This window comes from Oryzias latipes, chromosome 5, assembly GCF_002234675.1.
Source record: "Oryzias latipes chromosome 5, ASM223467v1".
Classification (NCBI taxonomy): domain Eukaryota; kingdom Metazoa; phylum Chordata; class Actinopteri; order Beloniformes; family Adrianichthyidae; genus Oryzias; species Oryzias latipes.
Genome location: NC_019863.2, coordinates 25227832 through 25250135, shown reverse-complemented (window position 1 = coordinate 25250135; position 22304 = coordinate 25227832). Strand labels below are relative to the sequence as shown.

Here is a 22304-nt window from a genome sequence, read left to right as displayed (position 1 = left end):
AATATAGTGTTCACACTGGATTGTCGCTACCTGATCCTAGTGCATGTACTTACAGTTGGAAGAGGCTTGGTGCGAAATGTTAAAGCGATGTAAATCTTAAAAATCTTGCTCCAGGCTTTTTCTTTCACAGCTCTGTTCCGATATATGACAGATTTGGTATCATATAATTCTGGCCGGATACAAACTCCAACTATTAAGGTCTTTTTCATTACAGTTTTCAAACGGTTGGTTTTGAAAAGGACATTACCCACATGTCACTAAGAAATCCATGTCCCAGATTGGTCAAAGTTCAACTAGTTTAAGTTTTGATGCATGTTCAGTGACCACGTTTTTTGTACGTAGAGCCCAAAACAGACTTAAAAGCTTGTGTAGTGACGTGTAACGCGAGTGCTACCGATGCGGAGGCCAGAAACGCCCACATACGTGTGTTTACATAGACTTCTCATTGGAAGTGGTGGCTTGAATGTGCGTTTCCAAGCTTGGTGTGAATATAGCTTAAGTGGCAGACGTGCTAGAAACCAGTAAAAAAAGAAACGCACGTTCTTGAATGCGTTAAGCACATTCAGAAAGAATTCGTTCAGTGTCCGTTGTGTATGAAACTTAACCTTGACACCAACCCTTAACCACCGAGAGCGCTGTGGGGTTCAGTATTTGACACTTTGAAACATGGGCTGGACGGGCGGGAACCAAACCTGTGACCTTCTGTTAAGAAGTCGATCACTTTACCTCTGCACCACTGTATGTGTGTGACAAACTAATTCCTGCTATACTCAGCCACCCAGTTTTGCTTTACTAAAGGAACTACAGTCTTTTTCGGAACAAAGGTAATGTGGAAATGCTCTGATCAAGCCCTGAGGCTAAATGAGAGTAGCTTAAAGGTCTTACTCTTCTTCTTGAAGAACATCACATCATATCAATTTGCAAGACTAGATTAACACTTTGTTAAATGTCTGTGCACACTTCCTCTCCAAATCTGTTCTACGGAAGCTGTGTGTTGCTCGATCAGCCCATAACTCGTCATTTAAAAAGCTGAGATAGCCATCTTTCATGTCCGGCACAGACTGACTCAGCAGTTCGGATGCCTTTCACACTGGAGGAGGCATGAAACTGGGCTGTCCCTTTTCCCTGCTGTTGTCTTCTCTTGCAGTCAAACTGCTTACAGGGACCTAAAGGTCAGTGAAGAAGAGTGACTTTTCATCATATAGCTCATAGAGCGCTCCTTTATGCCTCTGCGCTGCTGTCTCCTCATGGGTTATTATGAAAACAAATTCCTGCAAGATTCATTTCCGTTTCTCTGCAGGCTTTGGCTCTGAGGTTAAAGTCTCAGCAAGCACACATAGCTCTAGCTTACATAATTATTGCGGGGGGGGGTGCAAATCTGTGCCAAAACTTTGCTTTAGTTGACACAATTGTCTTTAGAGTGAAAAGGAAAGAGCAAAAATGTTGTGCAAAAAAAAAGTGGATACACTCACTGCATGATTTTGGAGATGGACTGGCTTTTCTCCAGCTGATCCACTGGGCTGTGGTAGGGAGGGGCTGGGTCAGGCTCCTTGGATCCGAAGTAAGCATCAGTTTCCGCCTGAGGGATTCCCATTCGCTGAATGTAAATGTTTACCAGGAAGTCCAGCTTCCTCTCCATCGACATGACCTGAGAAACAGAAGCCAGAAAGGAAAGAGTCAGTTTAGAGCAGGGGGTAGGCAAACTACAACCTGGGAGACCAAATAAACTACCGGTATGTAATCTGGCTTGAAGTACATTGATGATCCTTATTAATGTTTTATTTTCCCTGTAATTGGGGTGTCTCCCCATAGATGGTACATAATCAATAACTTTGATAACCTTTTTTTTGGGTGCAGAAGGTGATGCCACATTCATTTGGTGTTGGAAGATTTGTCTTTTTGTTATGTTTAGGTGTTATTTCTGAGTTAGTCATTTTTCCGATAACTCCAATAACACATGAATGCAGCAGTCCTCTAAGATTCTATTTTTCCCTGAAAGATAGCAACCTGTTGGTTCAATTGCCAAAAAAATGAGAACAAAAGTCACAAACTCCAAAATGATCTGTTTTTTACAATATATATTATTTTGAAATCAAAATTAAAGTAATGTTATTGCTTTCTCTTATGAGGTGGATTACCAAAACACCCCTTGCATCTGGTCCTGGTTCGGTCCTTCTGTCAAATTGAACCCTTTGTGGCTCACAAGTCAAAAAGTTTGCCCACCCCTGGTTTAGAGTTTAGTCTGGCAGAGGTGCGGTTTCAGATGAATACACATCTCCCACTTCCTCTGTTTTTATCCCGCCTCACTTCCTCAGTTTGTCAATCTAGGATCTACAGGGCGTTTCCTTAACATTCTAATTATATGATCTCTTTCTTACCCATGAAAATATGTCATTGTAGGTAAAGCAGATGTTTAAGTGTTTTTATTTGAGTCTTTTCCGTCCTCTCTGAACCAAACCAGACATGGAAGATGGTGACCCGTGTTGAGTCTGGTTCCTTTTTTACAATTTAAACAGTTTTCCTCTCCACCATAAGTGTATCACCAAAAAATGTTCAATGTAATCAGCTGTTAACTTGTTAAAAGACCTTATTAGAATATTTTGAACTGATTATCATGAAGCAATTATTTAGATTGGTTTAATGTTCCTTGCATTTTGGGTAGTGCCTAGAGACTGCCCAAAAGGAGAGACTTATACATTGGACAGATAATCTCTGATGCCAACCGTAGAATTTTAAATGGAAAAACAACAACATGAAGAGATACATTGACCCACCCTAATGACATTTCTGAAAATGGCAAGCTATAGAGACAAAGTACAGTAAAAAATCAATTCAGTCCATCTAGAAGTCCAATGCCAATCACAAAACATGGCCCCTAATGCACAAGTTTCAGTTCTAATGTTGAGTTTTAAGTTTGAGTTGCCGTAGAAAAATGATTAAGTATAAAAACAGGATGTAAATAATCTACTTTTTAGTGTAAAACCTCTGCTTAAACTGGGAGTAAATGGACAATTGCTCTCTTCTGACGGGTCTGTTGAGAAACGGCTACTTTAGATTCTTCCTGCTTTGGTCAAATTCCAGGCCAATGGCTGGGGCTTGGTTATGCCACACATTGCTCTAAAAGGAGCTATCAGTTGGCCGATTTGTATAACAACAGATATAAAGAACTGACCTACCTCTATCAGTTTTCATTAATCACTAACAGTGGTTTGATTGGTCTTAATGTCTCACACTGGCTGCAACAAGTTCACCTGTTTTTCAACCTTTCCTAGCCGTCCCATCATGCTCGGGTCCTCGGGTAACTCATCAGTAGCTCCTTTAGGCCGATCCTTGTCTGCTGCAATTGGTGTTCCTCGTCCAACAATCTGATCCACCCTGCCAATCAGGAGACACGATCAACAGCGCAGTATTTGAAAGTTTCCGATCAGACAGCTAACGTGAGGGATCAAGAGTTTTACCGGGCCTGGAGGTTCTTAATGCGGGCCAGCATGTCCAGGTGTCCGGCTGAATACTGCTCAATCACATCCATGACATCATAGGGACGAAGGCTCTCCTTAAACTTCCTCTTTGAAACCATGAAGCGCATGATGCTGACAAAGGAACCAAAAAACTATCAGTTACTGCACATGAACCTGATTCACCCGCAGAGGTTACAGTGTGAGGATCAGGACCAACGCGGGTCTCAGCTGTAGTCGTTTCGTTGGCTCGCTGGGCCAAATAACAGAAAAAACAGGGTTCTGTTCGAGGAAACAAGTTTAACGTAACTCTTGACACTCAATATGGAAGTATGAGTTTAACTCATTCAGAGCTAAGATGCTGTTTAACAAATGACTGTAGTAGACCAACAATTCAGATATGAAAAAGAACACCAGAAAAAAATGGAGTAACAAATATATAACAAACACAAAAATTATTTTGACTGTACATTCACCACCTTTATTTAACAAAAAGGATATTTTGAAAGACCTACTCCCATAATCTTTTGATCTAAAAGCCTTCCCAGAGCTCTTTTAATTATTATTGTTAGCCAAAATCCCCAAAATTGTGTCCTTTTCTAGGACAAAGTTTATGCAGAGCGACGGGAGTTTATTAGAAATTCGCCTCTGAATTGTGGGCGGGACTTTCGGCAATGAGCAAGCAAGCCCCCCCTTCCTCTTGTTGTTGCTGAGAGGTCTCTGTTTCCTCTTGTGATGGACATATTTTACTGTTACAACATGGGTTATGAGTCTTCTGACATACCAGAGGTATGTTTGAATTTTGTAATTTAGGCTAATATTTATTCATGTTATATTTGTAACAGTTTTTTGTTGAACCAGACAGAAAAGAAAAGCAGTGAAGAAGAGAGAGAGATGTTAGAGAGGGGGGATAGGAGGGTTTTTATAGAAGGGGAGGGTAAAACCATGAAGGAGCATAAAGCAACAAGTTGATGGATGTTTATAATCATTATGGTTAGATGTGTATATGATTAATTTTTCTTCTTCCACAAGGATGTGTTAAAAACACCAAAAACACAATTTTCATTGGAGTGGGTCTTTTAGATGCAAACCAAGTCACTCAAATATGAGAATATGATCACGAATCTGATATATTTTTTTACCGAATTCTAAGTCACTGAAGACATTAAAGATCAGTTATTGGTTTCAAGTTCAGTTTTTAGTTTCTTCTGTATGATTATCTAATCTTTTTTTAAAGGACATATATACCTGCAAATGAACAAGTTGAGCTTCAATTCTGCCCTGTTCAATTCTCTACATCAAAGCCATCTGAAATGATGGAATGTATTACAAAACTATCCTTTCATTATTTCACATTTTCCTAAATATGATATTTTGACAAAAAATCTTCACATGAAAAATATGTGTAAAGCACATAATTCCATTTCTACCCGTCCCTTTGACGTAAACTATATGAATGAGGAAGCAAAACTGTGACTTAGGAACAGAAATACAGGATTCAATAAACCTTTGGTTCACAGGGAGGAATTGCCATGGCAACCAAATCTAAGTTTAGATTTGACTGATGCTCTAAGTTTCATTGAACCTGTTTTCTGGAACAGAACCTTCTGTGTTTGTTGATTTGGCTTCAAAGGAAAGATGGAGAGGTTTTCTCTTTTGGAATAAACAAAGGACTTCAAGAGGAATTTTTTTTTGATATCAGAGTTTACTGGAAGGGTTTCGACTTATTCAGAGAGTTTCATGTCAGGTGTTTGCCAAAGATGAAGGCCTGAAAAAAACAGTAGAGACAGGATTTCTCTCACTTATTGCAAGTTTCAGTCTCTAAACACAGTGAGTAGAAACATGTAGTTTGCAAATGGGCAAAATCCCATCATGTGTTTGCATTTTTTAGAGGCCATTTCAAGTTTAGGGTCCAAAGAAATGGACCATCTGAGACCTGACTTTTCAGACAGCACGGAGGAAGACTACTGCACAGTTCAGAGAGGAAGAGCAGGAGCAAGAATCAAATGTGGGTAGAAGAGCTTCACTAACACGTGAGAGCACAGATGGGAATGACGGGAACAATGGAGCTAACTGAAACTGGACTTCTCTGCTCTTACCCAACAGCCGATGGTGACCTTTGACCCTGGGGTGAGCACAAATAAAAAGTAAGTAATGAAAAAGTGAATTAAAACCCATAAAAAAGTGCAAATAAAGAGTGAATAAAGCGATGAATGGTTGTCAGGTAAGACGTGCAAGTCTCTCCCTGGTGGCCCATACCAAATGGCTCTGATGGTGACCTTTATCCCCGGCGTCAGATCCTGAGGGACAAACTCGCAGTGGCAGCTCTTGTTGTCATCTGCCATGTCTTCTCCTGGCAGGCTGGCCTCTGAAAGAACAGGTGGCACATGACAGGATGTAACGTCCAGCAGCCTGGAAGCACACCTGAAGCAGCCTGCTGGTTAGAACTTCCTGTCATGTGATGAGCTCTCTCATCACATGACAGGAAGTTCTAACCCCAAGTAGTTTTTGTTTCCCTGTAGGGCCCTTATTGATCGCAGTGGTGAACCATATCATTAGGCGCCTAGTTAAGTTTAGGTTTTAACTGGTTAAGGTCAGGTTAAGGTGTTTGGGGCCAGACTGCGTGTATGAATGGAAGTCAATCCTGTGTTATGAGGAACCTGCTATTCTAACTTGGGTGTTTGTGTGTGTTTGTGCACGCGCTGACCTGGGGAGTTCTTCTGTCTGAACTCTTCGTCCTGCATCTCTATGAGCACTACGAGAGGAAAAAAAGAAGCAACACCGTCATTAGAGGAAGATCCAATGAGACCAGCTCAAATCGGTTCTGATTGTTGTTTGCTTCATGCCCAGACTTCCTCACTGCTCCCTCTACCGCTTTTCCTTTTTAGGAGAAGAGCGAGGAGAAACACTTGTCTGTGACCCCCCCACCCCTACTCCTGATTCTGAGCAGTGTTGCCAGGCAGTTTCCCACCCAATACGACGGTTTTGATTTTGAGTTTGCGGGCAAAAATGGTTTTGTGCAGGTAGAGATAAGTTGGGCGGGTTAAGGTTTGTTTTGGCAGTTTTTTTAGTTAACTTTTTGGGTGGATTTTCAGTGTAGTCTTGCTGTTTTTAGATAACTTTTGGGCTGGAAAACCATGACTATCTGGCAACGCTGATTCTGAGTTTACCTCCTGATCCAAGTTTTTTTTACTCTGTTTGATTTGCACCAAAGTTTGTTTTCTGGGTCATCGGCTTGAAAACCCACGGTGGTGAACAACCATAAAACCCCAATCCTATTCCCACCAAAGAGAAGGATTCTTGTTCACCTAAGTGAACTTTGATGCAATTTACTACAAAGTAAATGCAGGCAAACTATCTGGTCAAGGAAGTGATTTGATTAATGCACAATTAAATAGAAAAAACGTTACAAAAATCCACAATATGAATCTGATTAAGACTCCAAAAAGATGAAAAATGTCTTATGGTGTAGTTGAGCTATGAAAGGACAGTTTTTTTTGTACTGCAGTGGTTGGTATGGCCATAAACAATATGTACCAGCTGTGTTTTTTGTAGCTTTAAGAAAAGAGTTCAAAAGAATTATAACACCCGCCCAAAATAACAGGAGCTAACATAGATTCTGCTTCAAGAATAAACAAAACGTCATAAATTATACCTCAATAAAAGTAGATTGTGCCTGCTGGCCCCCAACGTTTAGTTCATTTGATTGAGAGTTTCTCCCAAACCGTCTTTCAAGTGGTTGGAGCGTGGCTTTCAAACAAGCTCACTCCTGATTGGCTAGAATGGTTGCCATTGAAATGTTTACTCAGATCTACTCGGAGCAATCACTGCTTACCGATGATTTTTAGTTCCTACATGGCGGTGTCCATATTGCAGAAGAGAAGGTCACTGAATTGACTTCAGTTTGTCGGAGCTGGAGGTAAGTCATTTTCTATGGGTGTGTTACACTCACTTGGTCCACTTGATAAACAGTCACTGAGATGAACCCATCCATATACAGTTCAGATCAGCTCTGCTCAATTTAAGGAGACTATTAGAGGAAACAAACTCTGCGTCAAACCAAACAGCTCTGGTCTGAACACACACTCAGCTGATTTGTGTTTAGAAAAGAATCTGTGCTGAAATTAAGACCAGCTGGTCAAACTGAAATGAACTAAAAAACGTACAGTGCTTCTAGTCTGACTGACTGATGGATCACACTGACGTTTTATTATGCAGAAATAAGCTGTTGTTCCAAATCTAAAGTGTTGAATGTGACCACTGATCTAAATGTAATTGAATGTGAAGGAATCCCTTTAGTGGCCCTTTAAATAACAGGAAATATGTGCAGCAGCATGAAGCCAGCTCCAGTCTAATCGTTCAAACTGTGAAAAGCAGAATCAATTATGTGTGCAGTTGTTTCAGAGTGAAATAACTAAATAAGCAATGAATGAATAAGCATTGCTTTATGTTTGGATGTTTGACGTGAAAAGTATTTGGCAACATGTTTCTTTTGTTTGCAGATTTTTGGTAAAATGTTTGGAGCAATTTTGTTGTTTTTAATTGGGGATCTTCTGAATTTATTCATAGACACATTTTTATACTAGTAGAACATTGTGTTTTAGAAGAGTGGGTTTGTTTTCTAAAAAGATGTTCGGTAACGCTTCCTTTTACAGTACAGTACTTACAGTGTACTTAATTGGTATTTACATGGTACTTATAGTGTAACTACTGGGTACTTTCAGGGTACTTACATGGTACTTTTTATGGAATTTACTGGGTACTTACAGTGTGTTTACATGGTACTTTCTATGGGACTTTACTAGGTACTTACATGGTACTTTTTGTGTCTACTCTGTACTTACATGGTACATACTGTGTATTTATATGGTACTATTTGGTTCATACCTATGTGGTACATACTGGGTATTTATAATATTCTTACTGGGTATTTACATGTTGTGCAAAGGTGTCTTTTATGGTACTTACCACATGTAAGAACACGGTAAGTACAAATAAAGTACTTTGACCTTTAGGTCTGCACTCGCTGCATGTTTCATGGTATTTACCATGAATTTACCACAGAAACTACCCCTTAAGTACACTGAAACTGTAACTGTAAAAGAAAGTCAGCCCTATTTCCACTCAGCTACATGGTACTTTCATTACTAAATACCGGGTATGTTCACTTGAATATTACTTGGTACTTACCCCTTAAGTACAATGAAACTGTAACTGTAAAAGAAAGTCAGCCCTATTTCCACTCTATTACATGGTACTTTCAGTAGTAAATGCTGGGTATGTACACGTATTACCTTCCCGTACAGTGTACATACACACTTGGTCTTCTGACCTCACCACATGAGACAATGCTAACCTGTTAAGGGTAAAGTAACTACATTGTAAAAACATGTTCTGGCCTGATTACTTCTTGTAACATGAGGCAAGTTTAAAGAGAAACAAGACAGCAGTGAAAACAACAATCTTTAATATAATACATGTCTGCAGCATACAAAGTGTCATCACAATAAAATAGGTTTTAAGTACAAAACAGTGCAAAGGAGAATTCTAAAAAACACATTATTGGCCTGAGGGTCGTGCTTTTTGTCCATCAAAATTCTTTCAGCAGAGTTTGGTAACGGTGCAGGACTTCTTCAGGGTTTGTAACTGCAAGAAAATTCACAATATGAGCTCAAGTGAACATAAAAAGCAGAACGACTTTGATGAAGTACAAAATATATTTTACTTATTTAATCATTTCTGTAATGAGTTTGATAAATCTCTGATTTTTTTATCGCTTTGACTGTAATGCTTGAAATTAATCAATTATCCTCATTTAAAAACATGATAATAAATTATTCAAAACTTAACTTTTTTTTAAATATTGTTCTAAAAATGAACTTGTTTTAATATATATTATATAATGTCAGGAAAATATGTAAAACAACAAGGCTAAATATTTACTTTTAATACTAAAAACACCCCGAGTGTGTGTTTTTGTTAACTAGGTCGGGGCAAGTAACGTTGCAAATTCCCAGCGCACTTGAATGCAGCACAACTACCCCCAAAGTGAACGTGCAGATTAATCCGGAGAGCCTCGAGGCGCGCGCAACAGTTTGAATTTCTCTTCATCTGGCAGGTAAGCCAGTGTTTTTGTTTTTTTTAAATATTGGATAAATTACATGCAAATATTTAAACTGATCAAACTTTATAAAGAAGCTAACCTCGTGATTTCAAGCCACTATCTCTGTGTTTGAAACGTGACGTAAGAGCATGTCTACCTTACTCCAATAATTTCAGTTATTTCATGTATACATTTTCAAAGTTTGTAATGAAAATCTACAAACATTGTTGTTACTTACCAGGAGAGAGGCACCTGTAAAACAAACACGTAGCCTAAATGATAAAGTCTGTTGTTCTGTGCTCGTTTGACTGAGCGCACGTCTTTCTGGGAAAATCAAAGAAAGGCGTTTATTTAAAATAATGATGACGTACTTCCGTCTTTTTACCGCTTTAGATCAGCTGTGGTGAAGAAGACATTCCAGACGAATCCACAGGAGAGTAAGCTAAAGTAAGTTAAATCCACCAAGTGGACATATTATTTACATTAATGAAGAGTTTAACTGCATTTTCCCCATTTTCTTTTCTTTCGCCGTTTTTATTTTATTTTTATTTATTTATTTTCAAATATGAGAGAGACAACAATACCACCCAACACAGTGAGTGTAACTGTTTGAAAATTAAAACATATTTTTGTGAATAACTGTGTTGAATTTGAAATTGCCTATTTATTTCTTTTTTCCTTTTCTTTTACACTGCAATGTTTTTCATGCTAATGCAAATAGTAGGTGCGAATAATATTTATAAAGAAGAAATACACACAGTAATTGCCAATTAAAACATTGCTTTTGTCATTCTTTGTCTAAACAAATTAGATTTTTTTATGGCAATTTTGATTTTTTTTCTTTGATTTCTTTTTTGTTGTTCTTGTTTATGTAACTAAAATATAAAGTTGTGAATAATTTATTGTCATGTTCATAAATGAGGATAATTGATTAATTTCAAGCATTACAGTCAAAGCGAAAAATAATTCACAGAAATTTATCAAACTCATTACAGAAATGATTAAATAAGTAAAATATATTTTGTACTTCAAAGTCGTTCTGCTTTTTATGTTCACTTGAGCTCATATTGTGAATTTTCTTGCAGTTACAAACCCTGAAGAAGTCCTGCACCGTTACCAAACTCTGCTGAAAGAATTTTGATGGACAAAAAGCACGACCCTCAGGCCAATAATGTGTTTTTTAGAATTCTCCTTTGCACTGTTTTGTACTTAAAACCTATTTTATTGTGATGACACTTTGTATGCTGCAGACATGTATTATATTAAAGATTGTTGTTTTCACTGCTGTCTTGTTTCTCTTTAAACTTGCCTCATGTTACAAGAAGTAATCAGGCCAGAACATGTTTTTACAATGTAGTTACTTTACCCTTAACAGGTTAGCATTGTCTCATGTGGTGAGGTCAGAAGACCAAGTGTGTATGTACACTGTACGGGAAGGTAATACGTGTACATACCCAGCATTTACTACTGAAAGTACCATGTAATAGAGTGGAAATAGGGCTGACTTTCTTTTACAGTTACAGTTTCAGTGTACTTAAGGGGTAGTTTATGTGGTAAATTCATGGTAAATACCTTGAAACATGCAGCGAGTGCAGACCTAAAGGTCAAAGTACTTTATTTGTACTTACCTTGTTCTTACATGTGGTAAGTACCATAAAAGACACCTTTGCACAACATGTAAATACCCAGTAAGAATATTATAAATACCCAGTATGTACCACATAGGTATGAACCAAATAGTACCATATAAATACAGTATGTACCATGTAAGTACAGAGTAGACACAAAAAGTACCATGTAAGTACCCAGTAAAGTCCCATAGAAAGTACCATGTAAACACACTGTAAGTACCCAGTAAATTCCATAAAAAGTACCATGTAAGTACCCTGAAAGTACCCAGTAGTTACACTACAAGTACCATGTAAATACCAATTAAGTACACTGTAAGTACTGTACTGTAAAAGGAAGCGTTACCAGATGTTCTTGCTTGTTGACAAATGTTTTTTGGACAGGTTTTTGTGTTTACGGAGAGCTGTATTTGTTTCCTGCATAGCTATTTGTTTGCTGACAGACCGATTTATACGCTAAATGCAGTTCTTGTCCCTTGATAGTTGGTATTGTTCCACATATTTATTTGTATTTATTGACACTTAGTCGTGTTTGTTGAAATATGGTTTGTTTTTGTTGTCATTGACAGTTGTTTAGTTTGTTAACATTTGATTGTTGGTACCTATATTTTTTGGGGACATTTTCCGTGTTTGCTGTTGGTGATTTATTTTTTTGTTACCTGTTTATTGTCAGATTATTTTGTTTGTCGACAGTTCTTTGTTGGTGAATGCTGTTGTTCGTTAGCTGCTAATTATATTGGTTGACAATCTGCTTTTGTCTTTTAAAGCTTCTGGGGGGTATTCCAGAAAGCAAGGTTAACTTACCCCGACGTGAACCCTAAACTAGCTTACACTTACCCAAACGCTGCGTGTCAATATGACACATTTCATTATTAACATTAAAAGTGATTGTAACCATTAAACCCTTTTGATCAAATCTTTAATTTTTAAATCATGTTTATTAAATCTTTTTTTCTGTTAATTTTACAGCAGAAATATCAGAATCCAGTTATCACTACCGAAAACTGCTTTAGTTTTCTTCACAAAAAGTCTTGACTGGGGGTAAAAAAGGATGTGGTCTTTTTTACCCTCTGAGTTCTGCCGAGATGCTGCCCCTCGAATCCTGAATGCTTGTCTGGTTCTGCTGCGTTCTCCAAAGCTCCAGCTCTTTGGAACCTTACTGGGACTCTCCTCCATGCTGGGCTCCATGCTGGGGGATCTCCGTAAGGCCTGGACTCCTCCTGGAGTTCCAGGGGCTCCAGGCAATCCAGGACCAACAACTCCTCCAGGGGTGACACCGGCACCAACTGCAGGGACCCCTAATATCAGAAAGAAAACATGTAGAAATAAAAAACAAAGCAATTTTTCTTCAGGTTTTCTTTTGCCAACTTGTCATTAAATTATTTTATAGACATTTGAAGACCAAATGTGCTGCAGAACAAACAAGTACCAGTGCAAAAGGCAACACACTTAAGAAAGTGAAATTGATTACTTCTTTACATAAAAACCCAAACTTTAACTAACGTTAAGAGTGTATTACTTTTTTAGGAGAAACCAATGATCCCACGCCACAGAACGTTTTTTATCAGGAGCCATGGTAAAGTGCAATGAACTGACGTAGTTTCCGAAACAGGGGAAACAACAGAACTGGTCAGGAAATGTTTGGGATTCATTTGTATTTATAGAGAATAGCGTGCCCAACTGTTCAAACACAAGTGACATGTGAACCGTAGTTCGACCAAACAATGCTTTTGGCGCTACATACGTCATCAACCACGTGATCTGCGTTACTTGACACACGCCCCGACGCGTGCTGAACCACTCTGCTTCACGAAGGTGAAACAAGCGCCGGAGCGTTCCTGTCAAACGGGCCATCCCTAGTGCAAAGTATTGTTTTTGCCACTCTTCCTTCCTTATCGAGTGTTATATTTGGACCTGATCTTCTGTTTCCTGACCCTGTTTCTGACTCTGTTTGCCTGCTGCCTGCCCAGACTCTTGCCTGGATCCTGACTACCCCTGTCTCTTTTCTGATGCTCCCATGCCCGTTGTTGACCCTGACCCTGATTTAGCTTTAGCTGAGCTAATAAACCTGCTGCATTTGGAACTAGCCGTCTGCCTGTTCTTGTGAGAACACACTTGGTTACCATGTATTTTTAACCACATTTTTGGAAAGCCAATTGACATTGTTTGCTGAGGAACACAATGGGACATGCTTTGGGAGTATGGAACACAAAGACTTTTGATGGGGCCCAATTAGATGAAGCACAGAGCTGGACATAAAGTCAAGCTACTTCTCTGTGACGGTCAACATTCAAAATATTTCCACAAAGACTTTAATTGACCTATTTTACTGTTTTATCGTGACTAAAGCACAACTTGGTCAAAGTTCTCAGTTTGCTAGTCAATCTCTATTCCTATCTTCACCTTTGATCATGAACTGTGGGTCATGAACGAATGATTACAGTCATGGATTGACATGAAAAATGGAAACAAGTTTCCTTTTTAAGGCAACTTGTCTCCTTTAGAGACAGAATGTGAAGCTTAAATTTTTCTGAGGAGGAGCTTTATTTAGCCATTACTCCTCCACATCAAAATGTTAATGGCAGCTGTTCAGTGATCTGATGAGAAAGCCACTGGGATGCCTTCCTATTTCAAGCGTGTCCAACTGGGAGGAGGCCCCTGATACTCCCAGGATACCCTGGAGTAATCACAGCATTCATCTGGCATAGAAAAATCTTTTCTTTATAAAAATCTTAAATATTGGTGTCTTTTTTTTTTTTTTTAATTATTTCAGTGAGCAAGCTTTTTATGGAAATCAACATTAAATACAGTTTCTATGTAAAACTCACCATGCTGTGGGGAGCCTTTCCCTTTGGTTGCTGAATTTCGGGGAGATGAGAAGACCCTCTCCTTCAGGCTGACTTTCTGGCTGCACATTTACAGATATACAAATTAAAAAAAAGTAATCAGATCAGATTTGAGGATATTTGGTGTCAAACTGGTTCCTCGTGGACAAAGTTTGATATCTTTTCAAATACTGTAGCTATTTGGATCATACAGGCTGCATGCTTAAATTAAATGAAGCGTACAAGAAACAGCCAGTTAGACCCACAGAATTACGGTTCATTTTCCTGAAACAAATGAATGCTCATGTCTGCTCAGACCACCCAGAAATGTGAAGAGGAACCGACTAAATTCAGGGAGGAAGGCACAACTGTGACCTTAACTTAATGGGTCATGCCCAGGCGCCTACGTTTGACAATAATTTGTAGTTTGATATTTGGCCTTTTGGTTAAGCAGATGTGTCCATGAACTCACTGACGGTGGGTTCAAGGCGTCTACTGTAGAAAAAAGGTATAAATCAAATAAATATTGTTTGTACTGCCTTAGCATACAGTGAACGTGAATCTACAAAACTTAGTGTCTCAAACACAGACAGTGTTGAAAGACAGATGACAGTGACTTAAGTAAAAGAGGTTGGTGGGACATTGGAACCCACTCTGGAAAGAGAACTTCCCTGAAAGACTTTAAATCGTTTTTTTTTAATGCAATAAGGTATACATTTTTTTAAAGATCTTTTTAATGACACTTGAACCCTTTCTTTTCTTCTCCTTGATTTGACCTTGATTGCATCATTTATGGCTGTTAAGTGCAGATGAGTTTAGGTGTATATGTGTCTCCAAAAGACTGGATCAAACCCAGCAGTCTTTTGATCTGAACTAGAGGGGGAACAGAGTCAATTTTGTGGATTCGGAAGGTTTTGCATCTGTGGCAAAATCATCACTGGACCTTTTAGTGTCATCATGATGACAATGCAAAGGTCAAACTATGAGGACTTGACCCCAGTATTGCTCACTGCAAGAGAACCCATTTGCTTCATCCAGCTCATTCTTCAGAAATCCAGGGGAAGGCATGCTTTTATAGATTTTTTAATAAGTAGAGTCTAAAACTTGAAGATTTGACTTGGTTTGAGCTCAGGGATGCTAAGTCTACTAAGATGGCTAAAGACTTAAACCAACTGTCTGAAGATGTGATCTAATCCATTTTCAGAACAGCAAAGAAGCTCTCTGCAACATTAAAACAGAGCAAAAGACTGACCTGGGGGAGGGTTCAGGCTGGACATCCTTCCTGCACACAGACAAACACTTACAGTAAAACGTTTGTTGGACTAAAAGACGACAGAAAAAAAATAGTGGAAAATTTAAAACATTTTAAAAACTTGCAGGTCCTCTATGGACCTGGACATGTATGCAAAGACCGACACTTACAGGACAGAAAATCAATAAAGTTACTTCAGCGACTGGAGGTTATTTAGAGAGTAGCAGACAGTTCTGCACTGCTCAGTGAGAGCTGTGACATCTTACAGACCTGAAAGACAGTCCTGACTTGTTCTTGAGGTTTCTTAATAAGTCCAGCTGGTTGAGCGGAGGAATAAGCCTGCAGGGAGAAAACCATGATGATGAGGTACAGTAGGATTTTGGTGGATTGGGATTATTATTATCAATCGGATGTCTCTCACCTGTACATGGGGACAGACACTGTCCGTTCATAATAGTCCCAGGTGGATGTCAGGTCAGTGCGAGTCAGATTTGTGGCATAAACCCTCCAAGCGGCCTGCAGACACGCAGACTCATCTTTCATATGCAGCGCATGACATGTCATGTTTATGAACTTTAATAAATATCTGTTTTCAAGCTAGCATCCTTACTTAAGTGTCTGAATGTTTATTTACAGCATGTTCCCAGCATATATTTTCACAAGCATACCAGCTGAAAAATGCAGGCTCTCTTAAAGACCCACTCTGATAAAAAAGTTTTGGTAGTTTTAACGTGTTCTTTGGGCATTTTCCTGATGATGGAGGATATATATTAAGAAAATTAATCTTAGAATTGTATTTTTTATACAAATTGTGAATCAGGAGCAGACAAAAAAAAGCAAAGTTTGAAAAAGCTTGCAGCTGTGATATAGAAATTACAATTGGTAAACCACAAGCTCCCTGTTCTGCTCCACTCTGATGGATTTGCTTGTAGACAACTAGATCCATGTCTTTGTTTTCCTCTTCCGAGCTGACACCTGGCTCAAAACTGTACGGCTGGATGGGTCCTCTATTGTCCGTCATTTTTGCTGTTGTAATGGTTGGTTGGGGTGAGAACTAGCAGGAGAGCATGTAAACAGAGAGCTCTCAGTAACAGGGAGGGGAAGGAGAGGTGGCATTTCTCTGCAGCAATGATCCAGTCCACAAGGGACGTTTTTGATGAACTACTGCCGCTCTGCAGAAACTATGTCCAACAAAAACAGCATGGTCATAGTTAAAAGATCCCTTGAAATGCTTTGAAATTGGATTAAAAAAAAAAAAATCAGAGTGGGTCTTTAAGTCCAAATCCTCAGTCTCTGCATGGTTCCTGTTATCAGTCCGTTCTGTGGGCTGACTCACACCTTTTCAAAGCTACTAGCACAACTTTCACCGCTGACTTTCACACATTTGACCTATAGCTGAGCAGATCTGATGTCTCACCTGTATGAGGCCAGCTGCCGGGTTCCGCCTCTTCTCGAAGTGTTTCTGTCTGTGCTGTTCTTGGACCTTCAGAGCAAAACCAGAGCCCAGAATTCCCTGTGGACAGTAAAAGAGACAGACAGGTGAATAAGGGTGAGTGGGGGTCCCAGGTGAACTCAGAAGAAATCAAGTCAATAGTAAAAAGACTCACAGCTGGCAAGGCAAAAAAAGAAACTCCAATTAGAGTGAAGGTTGCAGCCAGTAGACGCCCATTCCAGGTGATGGGGAACTTGTCTCCATAGCCAATGGTTGTCAAGGTGATCTAACAGAAGACGATACAGACCTTTCAGAGGTGATGGAGTTTACAGAAAAGAGGAGTGAAGAAAAGGGCTTCTAAAGGGGATGTGATTCATCTTACCAGACCCCACCAGAGGGCATCTGCATAGGTCTCAAACTGCTCATTGTCTTCTTTTTCAGCCAAATAAACCAGAAAACTGGCCAGGATGAGACACAGGAAGCCGATGTACCAGGCTGTGATCAGCTCCTGCATTGAACCACAAACAGCTGATCAGCATCTCAGACCAGCAGAACTGCTGTACTGTGATAAAACAGGAAAATGTAAAACTACAGAAGTCTGTCACAACATCAGAAAGAAAGCAAACTCAGCAAAACCAACCTCAAGGTTCTGTATTGGGAAATAAAACTTTTAGCTCGTAACTATTGTTCAAATAATGATATTAGAACTGTTACTGTCACGGTGGAGGGTGGCTCGAGAGCCGGTTGGACCCAGACGCAGAGGCGGAGGCATGAGGATCAGGGCTAGTGGGTTTAATTACACAAAAAGAACAAACAAAAAGCGCTGCAGAGCAGGATGACAAAACCAAAAACTCACTGTGACGTGGCATGAGACAAGGAACATGGCATGACATGACATGAACACCGGAACAGGAATAATGGACCAACACAGGAGGAAGGCAGAGACAAGACTTATATACAGACAGGGCAGACAAGACACAGGTGGACACGATCAGGGCTGATGGGGACCAAAGGAAGTAAAACTCAAGAAAACAGACAAGACAGGAGACTTTCAAAATAAAACAGGAAACAGAAACAAGACAGAACAAGGACCATAAACAAGACAACAAGTTCAAATCATGACAGTCCCCCCCCCTCAAGGAACCGCTCCGAGGTTCCAAAAGTCACATGAGGGGGGGGCCCCGGAGGATAAACCTCGACGGGCACAAGAGTCCAGAGGACGGCCGGGGGTCCGCGCCGTCCGGCGAGGCAGGTCCGGAGGGCGGCCGGGGGGCCGCGCCGTCCGGCGAGGCAGGTCCGGAGGGCGGCCGGGGGGCCGCGCCGTCCGGCGAGGCAGGTCCGGAGGGCGGCCGGGGGGCCGCGCCGTCCGGCGAGGCAGGTCCGGAGGGCGGCCGGGGGGCCGCGCCGTCCGGCGAGGCAGATCAGGCTCTGGCGGGTCGGGCCAGCAGTCAGGCTCTGGCGGGTCGGGCCAGCAGTCAGGCTCTGGCGGGTCGGGCCAGCAGTCAGGCTCTGGCGGGTCGGGCCAGCAGTCAGGCTCTGGCGGGTCGGGCCAGCAGTCAGGCTCTGGCGGGTCGGGCCAGCAGTCAGGCTCTGGCGGGTCGGGCCAGCAGTCAGGCTCTGGCGGGTCGGGCCAGCAGTCAGGCTCTGCTTCCAGGCAGTAGGCCTCTAAAAGCCGCATGTCCCGCTCTGCTGGGTCCAGAAAATGGGGTTGGTCCATTCTGTCACAGTGGTGGGGCTCGAGAGCCGGTAGGACCCAGAATGCAGAGGCGGAGGCACACGGTTCAAGGGCAAGGGGTTTAATTACACAAAAAGAACAAACAAAAAGCGCTGCAGAGCAGGATGACAAAGCCAAAAAAAAAAAACTCACTGTGACGTGGCATGAGACAAGGAACATGGCATGGCATGGCATGGCATGGCATGGCATGGCATGGCATGGCATGGCATGGCATGGCATGGCATGGCATGGCATGGCATGGCATGGCATGGCATGGCATGGCATGGCATGAACACCGGAACAGGAATAATGGACCAACACAGGAGGAAGGCAGAGACAAGACTTATATACAGACAGGGCAGACAAGACACAGGTGGACACGATCAGGGCTGATGGGGACCAAAGGAAGTAAAACTCAAGAAAACAAACAAGACAGGAGACTTTCAAAATAAAACAGGAAACAGAAACAAGACAGAACAAGGACCAAAAACAAGACAACAAGTTCAAATCATGACAGTTACGATCCAGAGGTAGGGGTGAAACGATTAATCAATCAATCGATAAAACGATTTATGTTAATTGTTGTTATGTAATTGTTGTTAATTGAATTAACCTATGCCATTAAACCTTTGTTTCAAAATGAAATAAAATGGTTATATCGATATTGGAAAATTCCATTTGGATTGAGGAACAGTAGGTTTATTTTACTATAACTTAAAAATGACTAAGTGCATCACAGCGGATAACACACATGTGAAAAATGATCAAGCAGTCATTCCAGTCTAATGTGTGGAAACACTTTGAATTTAGCAAAGACTTGTGACCATACAGTGTGCTAGGATGTTTTAAAAATGCTCAGTTTGTATTATTTTGATTTGGATCCTCACAGGAAAATATTATTTCTTCAATGGAAACTAAAAGTATTAACCTCAATAATTACTAAATAGTAATAAGTAAGAGTAAAAATAAATAGCTGTTAAACAAAATACTTCAATGTTGTAAAAATCAAATTTTTAGTCTTGAACTTGAACCTTGAACCGTGTCAACCAACCACAGTTAAATACTGTTTTTTTTTATTTAAATAAAATTGTAAATTTGGTGCATAGAAAAAAATATACTCTTGTTTACAGTATTTTTAGCAACAACAAGCATTTTTAATGTTGTATGAAATAAAATGTTATTCTTTTTCTTATATTGTTATGTTCCCTTTAAACAAATGTTACAAAATGATACTAAAATATGAATATGAATAGCCTACACCCCATAGTGAGTAAGAATGCTGTTTTTTTTAATTAAAAATGTATTCAAACAAACGTAAATCAGTGGTTTGCGCTCTTGCCTAGCAGCAACAAAGTCCCAGCAGGAGGACCCAAAACAGAACACCAATGGGGGACCCCTCTGTGTGAAGCCTGTATGCACCCCCCACCCCCCAAGGATCCCCCCCCCCCCCCCATCCAGAAACATGCCTTATGGGTTAATTGGTCACTCTAAGTTGTCCATAGATGTGAACATGAGTGTGCATGGGTGTGTGATTTGTGGCCCTGCAGCAGAATGGCGACCCATCCAGGATGCCCCCCACCCTCGCCCACAAGCGGCTAGAATAGGTCCAGGCAGCCCCGCAACCCCAAAAGGGACAAAACAGGTTCAGAAAAAGACTGAATAAGTGCAGCTTTTACAAAAAGTTACTGGAAATAAACTAAATTGAACTTTGGGGGCGACCATGGTGCAGAGATAGGGCGGTCGACCCATCATCGTAAGATTGCAGGTTCGATTCCTGCACATGTGTCGAAGTGTCCTTGGGCACGACACTGAACCCCACCTTGCCTCTGGTGGGAGGTTGGCGCCAGTGTTCGGCAGCGGAGCCGCCATCAGTGTGTGAATGTGTGTGTGCATGGGTGAATGGGACTGTGACTGTAAAGCGCTTTGGGCCTTCGAAAGAAGGTAGAAAGCGCTATATAAGTATACGCCATTTACCATTTGTACCATCTACACCTTGATCCAAGTGAGACCAAAAACCCACAAAGTTTGCATTTTCTGCCTCTTTTAGCTGTTTTTTGCACTGACAGTTACAGCTAAAATGCACAGTGACTGAAGTAGCATTAGTGACGGTGATTAGAACGTCAAGTTTAGAAAATCTAGTTGATCTAGTTTTACATTTAGCGGGGAGTGGGAGATGTGGTTTTTCGCAGGCCTCACCTTGCTGTGAGCATAAACCACTGAGCCTAAAAGTTTCCATGTTCCTCCCCGTCGGTCCATCCGGATCATCCGAAGAATTTGTAGAAACCTCAGGGACCTTATGGCTGACGTGGCAAAGACATTGCCTTGAGTCCCCGCAGCCAGAACTGAGATGGATGCGATCAGAACCATGATGTCTGCATAGATACAGATGAGATGACAAGTGAGACACGTCTGGAGTTTTTATTTTAATATGAAGCTGTCACTAATGTGGCCAATCTATTGGTGAATCATAAGCTTATTCCTGATGAAAGATGCATATTTCTTCTGCTTGCAGAGACACCTCAGCAGCTGCTTAGGCTGCAGCACACAGGCTGATGCTATTTTGGAATTCAGGTTCATCAGCTGATGCAACATTTCATCCAAAAATATTTTTAAAAAAAACTTTCGAGTGATGGCGCAGTGGAAAAACATTGAAAAATAATTGCGGGACACATCCTTCTGCAGTCTTCTTTTTCAAAATGAACTTATCCTCTGTTGTACATTAAAAGTTAATATTAATCATTAAATAAAAGGTGTATGTTAAAAATTCATGTATAGAAAAAAACCTGTGCAAGAGCTTTACTTGTCAAATCAGAGAACTCAAACTGCATTAGAAAACGAGACAGTTGGGATTTGGAGACAAAATTGATGTTTGTATTTAGAGCAAAAGTCAAGCACAAAAACTATAAATCAATTCATGCATGAGCAGAATGCTCAGGTTGCTGCAGGAGAACAGAGAAATGAAAGCAGAGCTGAGGAAAACCCGATGCAGAGAAGGGCATGGATGATTACAAGAAAAGGAAAAGGTCGTTTGTGTCAAACCCTAATGTTATTATTTATCAAGTATTAAATAGAAACTTCTCGTTAAGTTTCCATTAAAGCTGCTTATGGAGGTTAAAGGGGGAAAAGAAGAGTTTGCATCAAAAACTTCTTCTCTGAGAAGTGTGGTTGGGTGGAGGGTGTGCATTTATGAAATGTAAACTGGCAGAGCAGAGATGTCCCTTGAGTGCACTCTAACCATAATATCAATAACCCCTTCTGTCAATAAGTATAATTGATTTTTCCTGTTTTGAATGCATTAACTTAAACTTTATTGAACTTAAATACTTTTGAACATGCTATCTGAAGGATGTGTTCATGTGAGTTCCGTGTTACATTTTTTCATTATCAGGTGTCACTAATCTATCTGCCTGGAAAAACCCTTTGGGTCTCATCAAAGTTTAAAACGTGGGTAATGGTTCACAAAAAGAGCCACTACTAAGAAAATTGTGTTTTTGGTGTTTTGCACATTTTCTTGTGGCATTTTTCTGAAGAAGGAGGACATATATGAAAAAAGCTAAGCTTCCTGCTCCATGCATTCTGACGCAAGATCCATGTACATCTTTGTTTTCCTTGTCTGAGCTGACATCTGTGGAATTAGATCATCGTCTCTTGGTCTATTGAAACCCTCCAGTAGCCTCTGGTGTCCATAGTACAGCTATGCCTGTTTCCTTAGCGTGATCTGATCCCAGCACCAGAACTGTACGGCTGAATATAGCTACAATACTGCTCACCCTTTTTTTGTTGCACCGGTAAAGTTAGATTGGGATTATGAGGGGCTTTAAACTAGCAGGAGAAAGGCCGGGGTTGCTCTGCACCAACAGTTCTGCCCACAACTCAGAGGCAAATTTTGAATGGA

General features: G+C 40.5%; 1 protein-coding gene across 2 annotated transcripts in view; it reads right to left on the bottom strand.

The window, feature by feature from the left end:
- The window catches only part of kcnq2 (potassium voltage-gated channel subfamily Q member 2), a 33037-nt gene that overhangs the window by 3620 nt on the left and 7113 nt on the right, over positions 1-22304 (bottom strand). Inside the window, exons 5-18 of one of the 2 annotated variants that reach the window (XM_023955136.1) lie at positions 20606-20781; positions 17078-17203; positions 16871-16981; positions 16681-16776; positions 15685-15779; positions 15534-15602; positions 15264-15293; positions 14015-14094; positions 12254-12484; positions 6163-6210; positions 5715-5823; positions 3459-3590; positions 3252-3375; positions 1473-1648 (exon numbers count right to left, since the gene is read on the bottom strand). In XM_023955136.1, coding sequence (XP_023810904.1) covers positions 1473-1648; positions 3252-3375; positions 3459-3590; positions 5715-5823; positions 6163-6210; positions 12254-12484; positions 14015-14094; positions 15264-15293; positions 15534-15602; positions 15685-15779; positions 16681-16776; positions 16871-16981; positions 17078-17203; positions 20606-20781 — 1603 coding nt within the window. The remainder of the gene's footprint in view (positions 1-1472; positions 1649-3251; positions 3376-3458; positions 3591-5714; positions 5824-6162; positions 6211-12253; positions 12485-14014; positions 14095-15263; positions 15294-15533; positions 15603-15684; positions 15780-16680; positions 16777-16870; positions 16982-17077; positions 17204-20605; positions 20782-22304) is intronic. The other variant, XM_023955137.1, reaches the window with a different exon arrangement.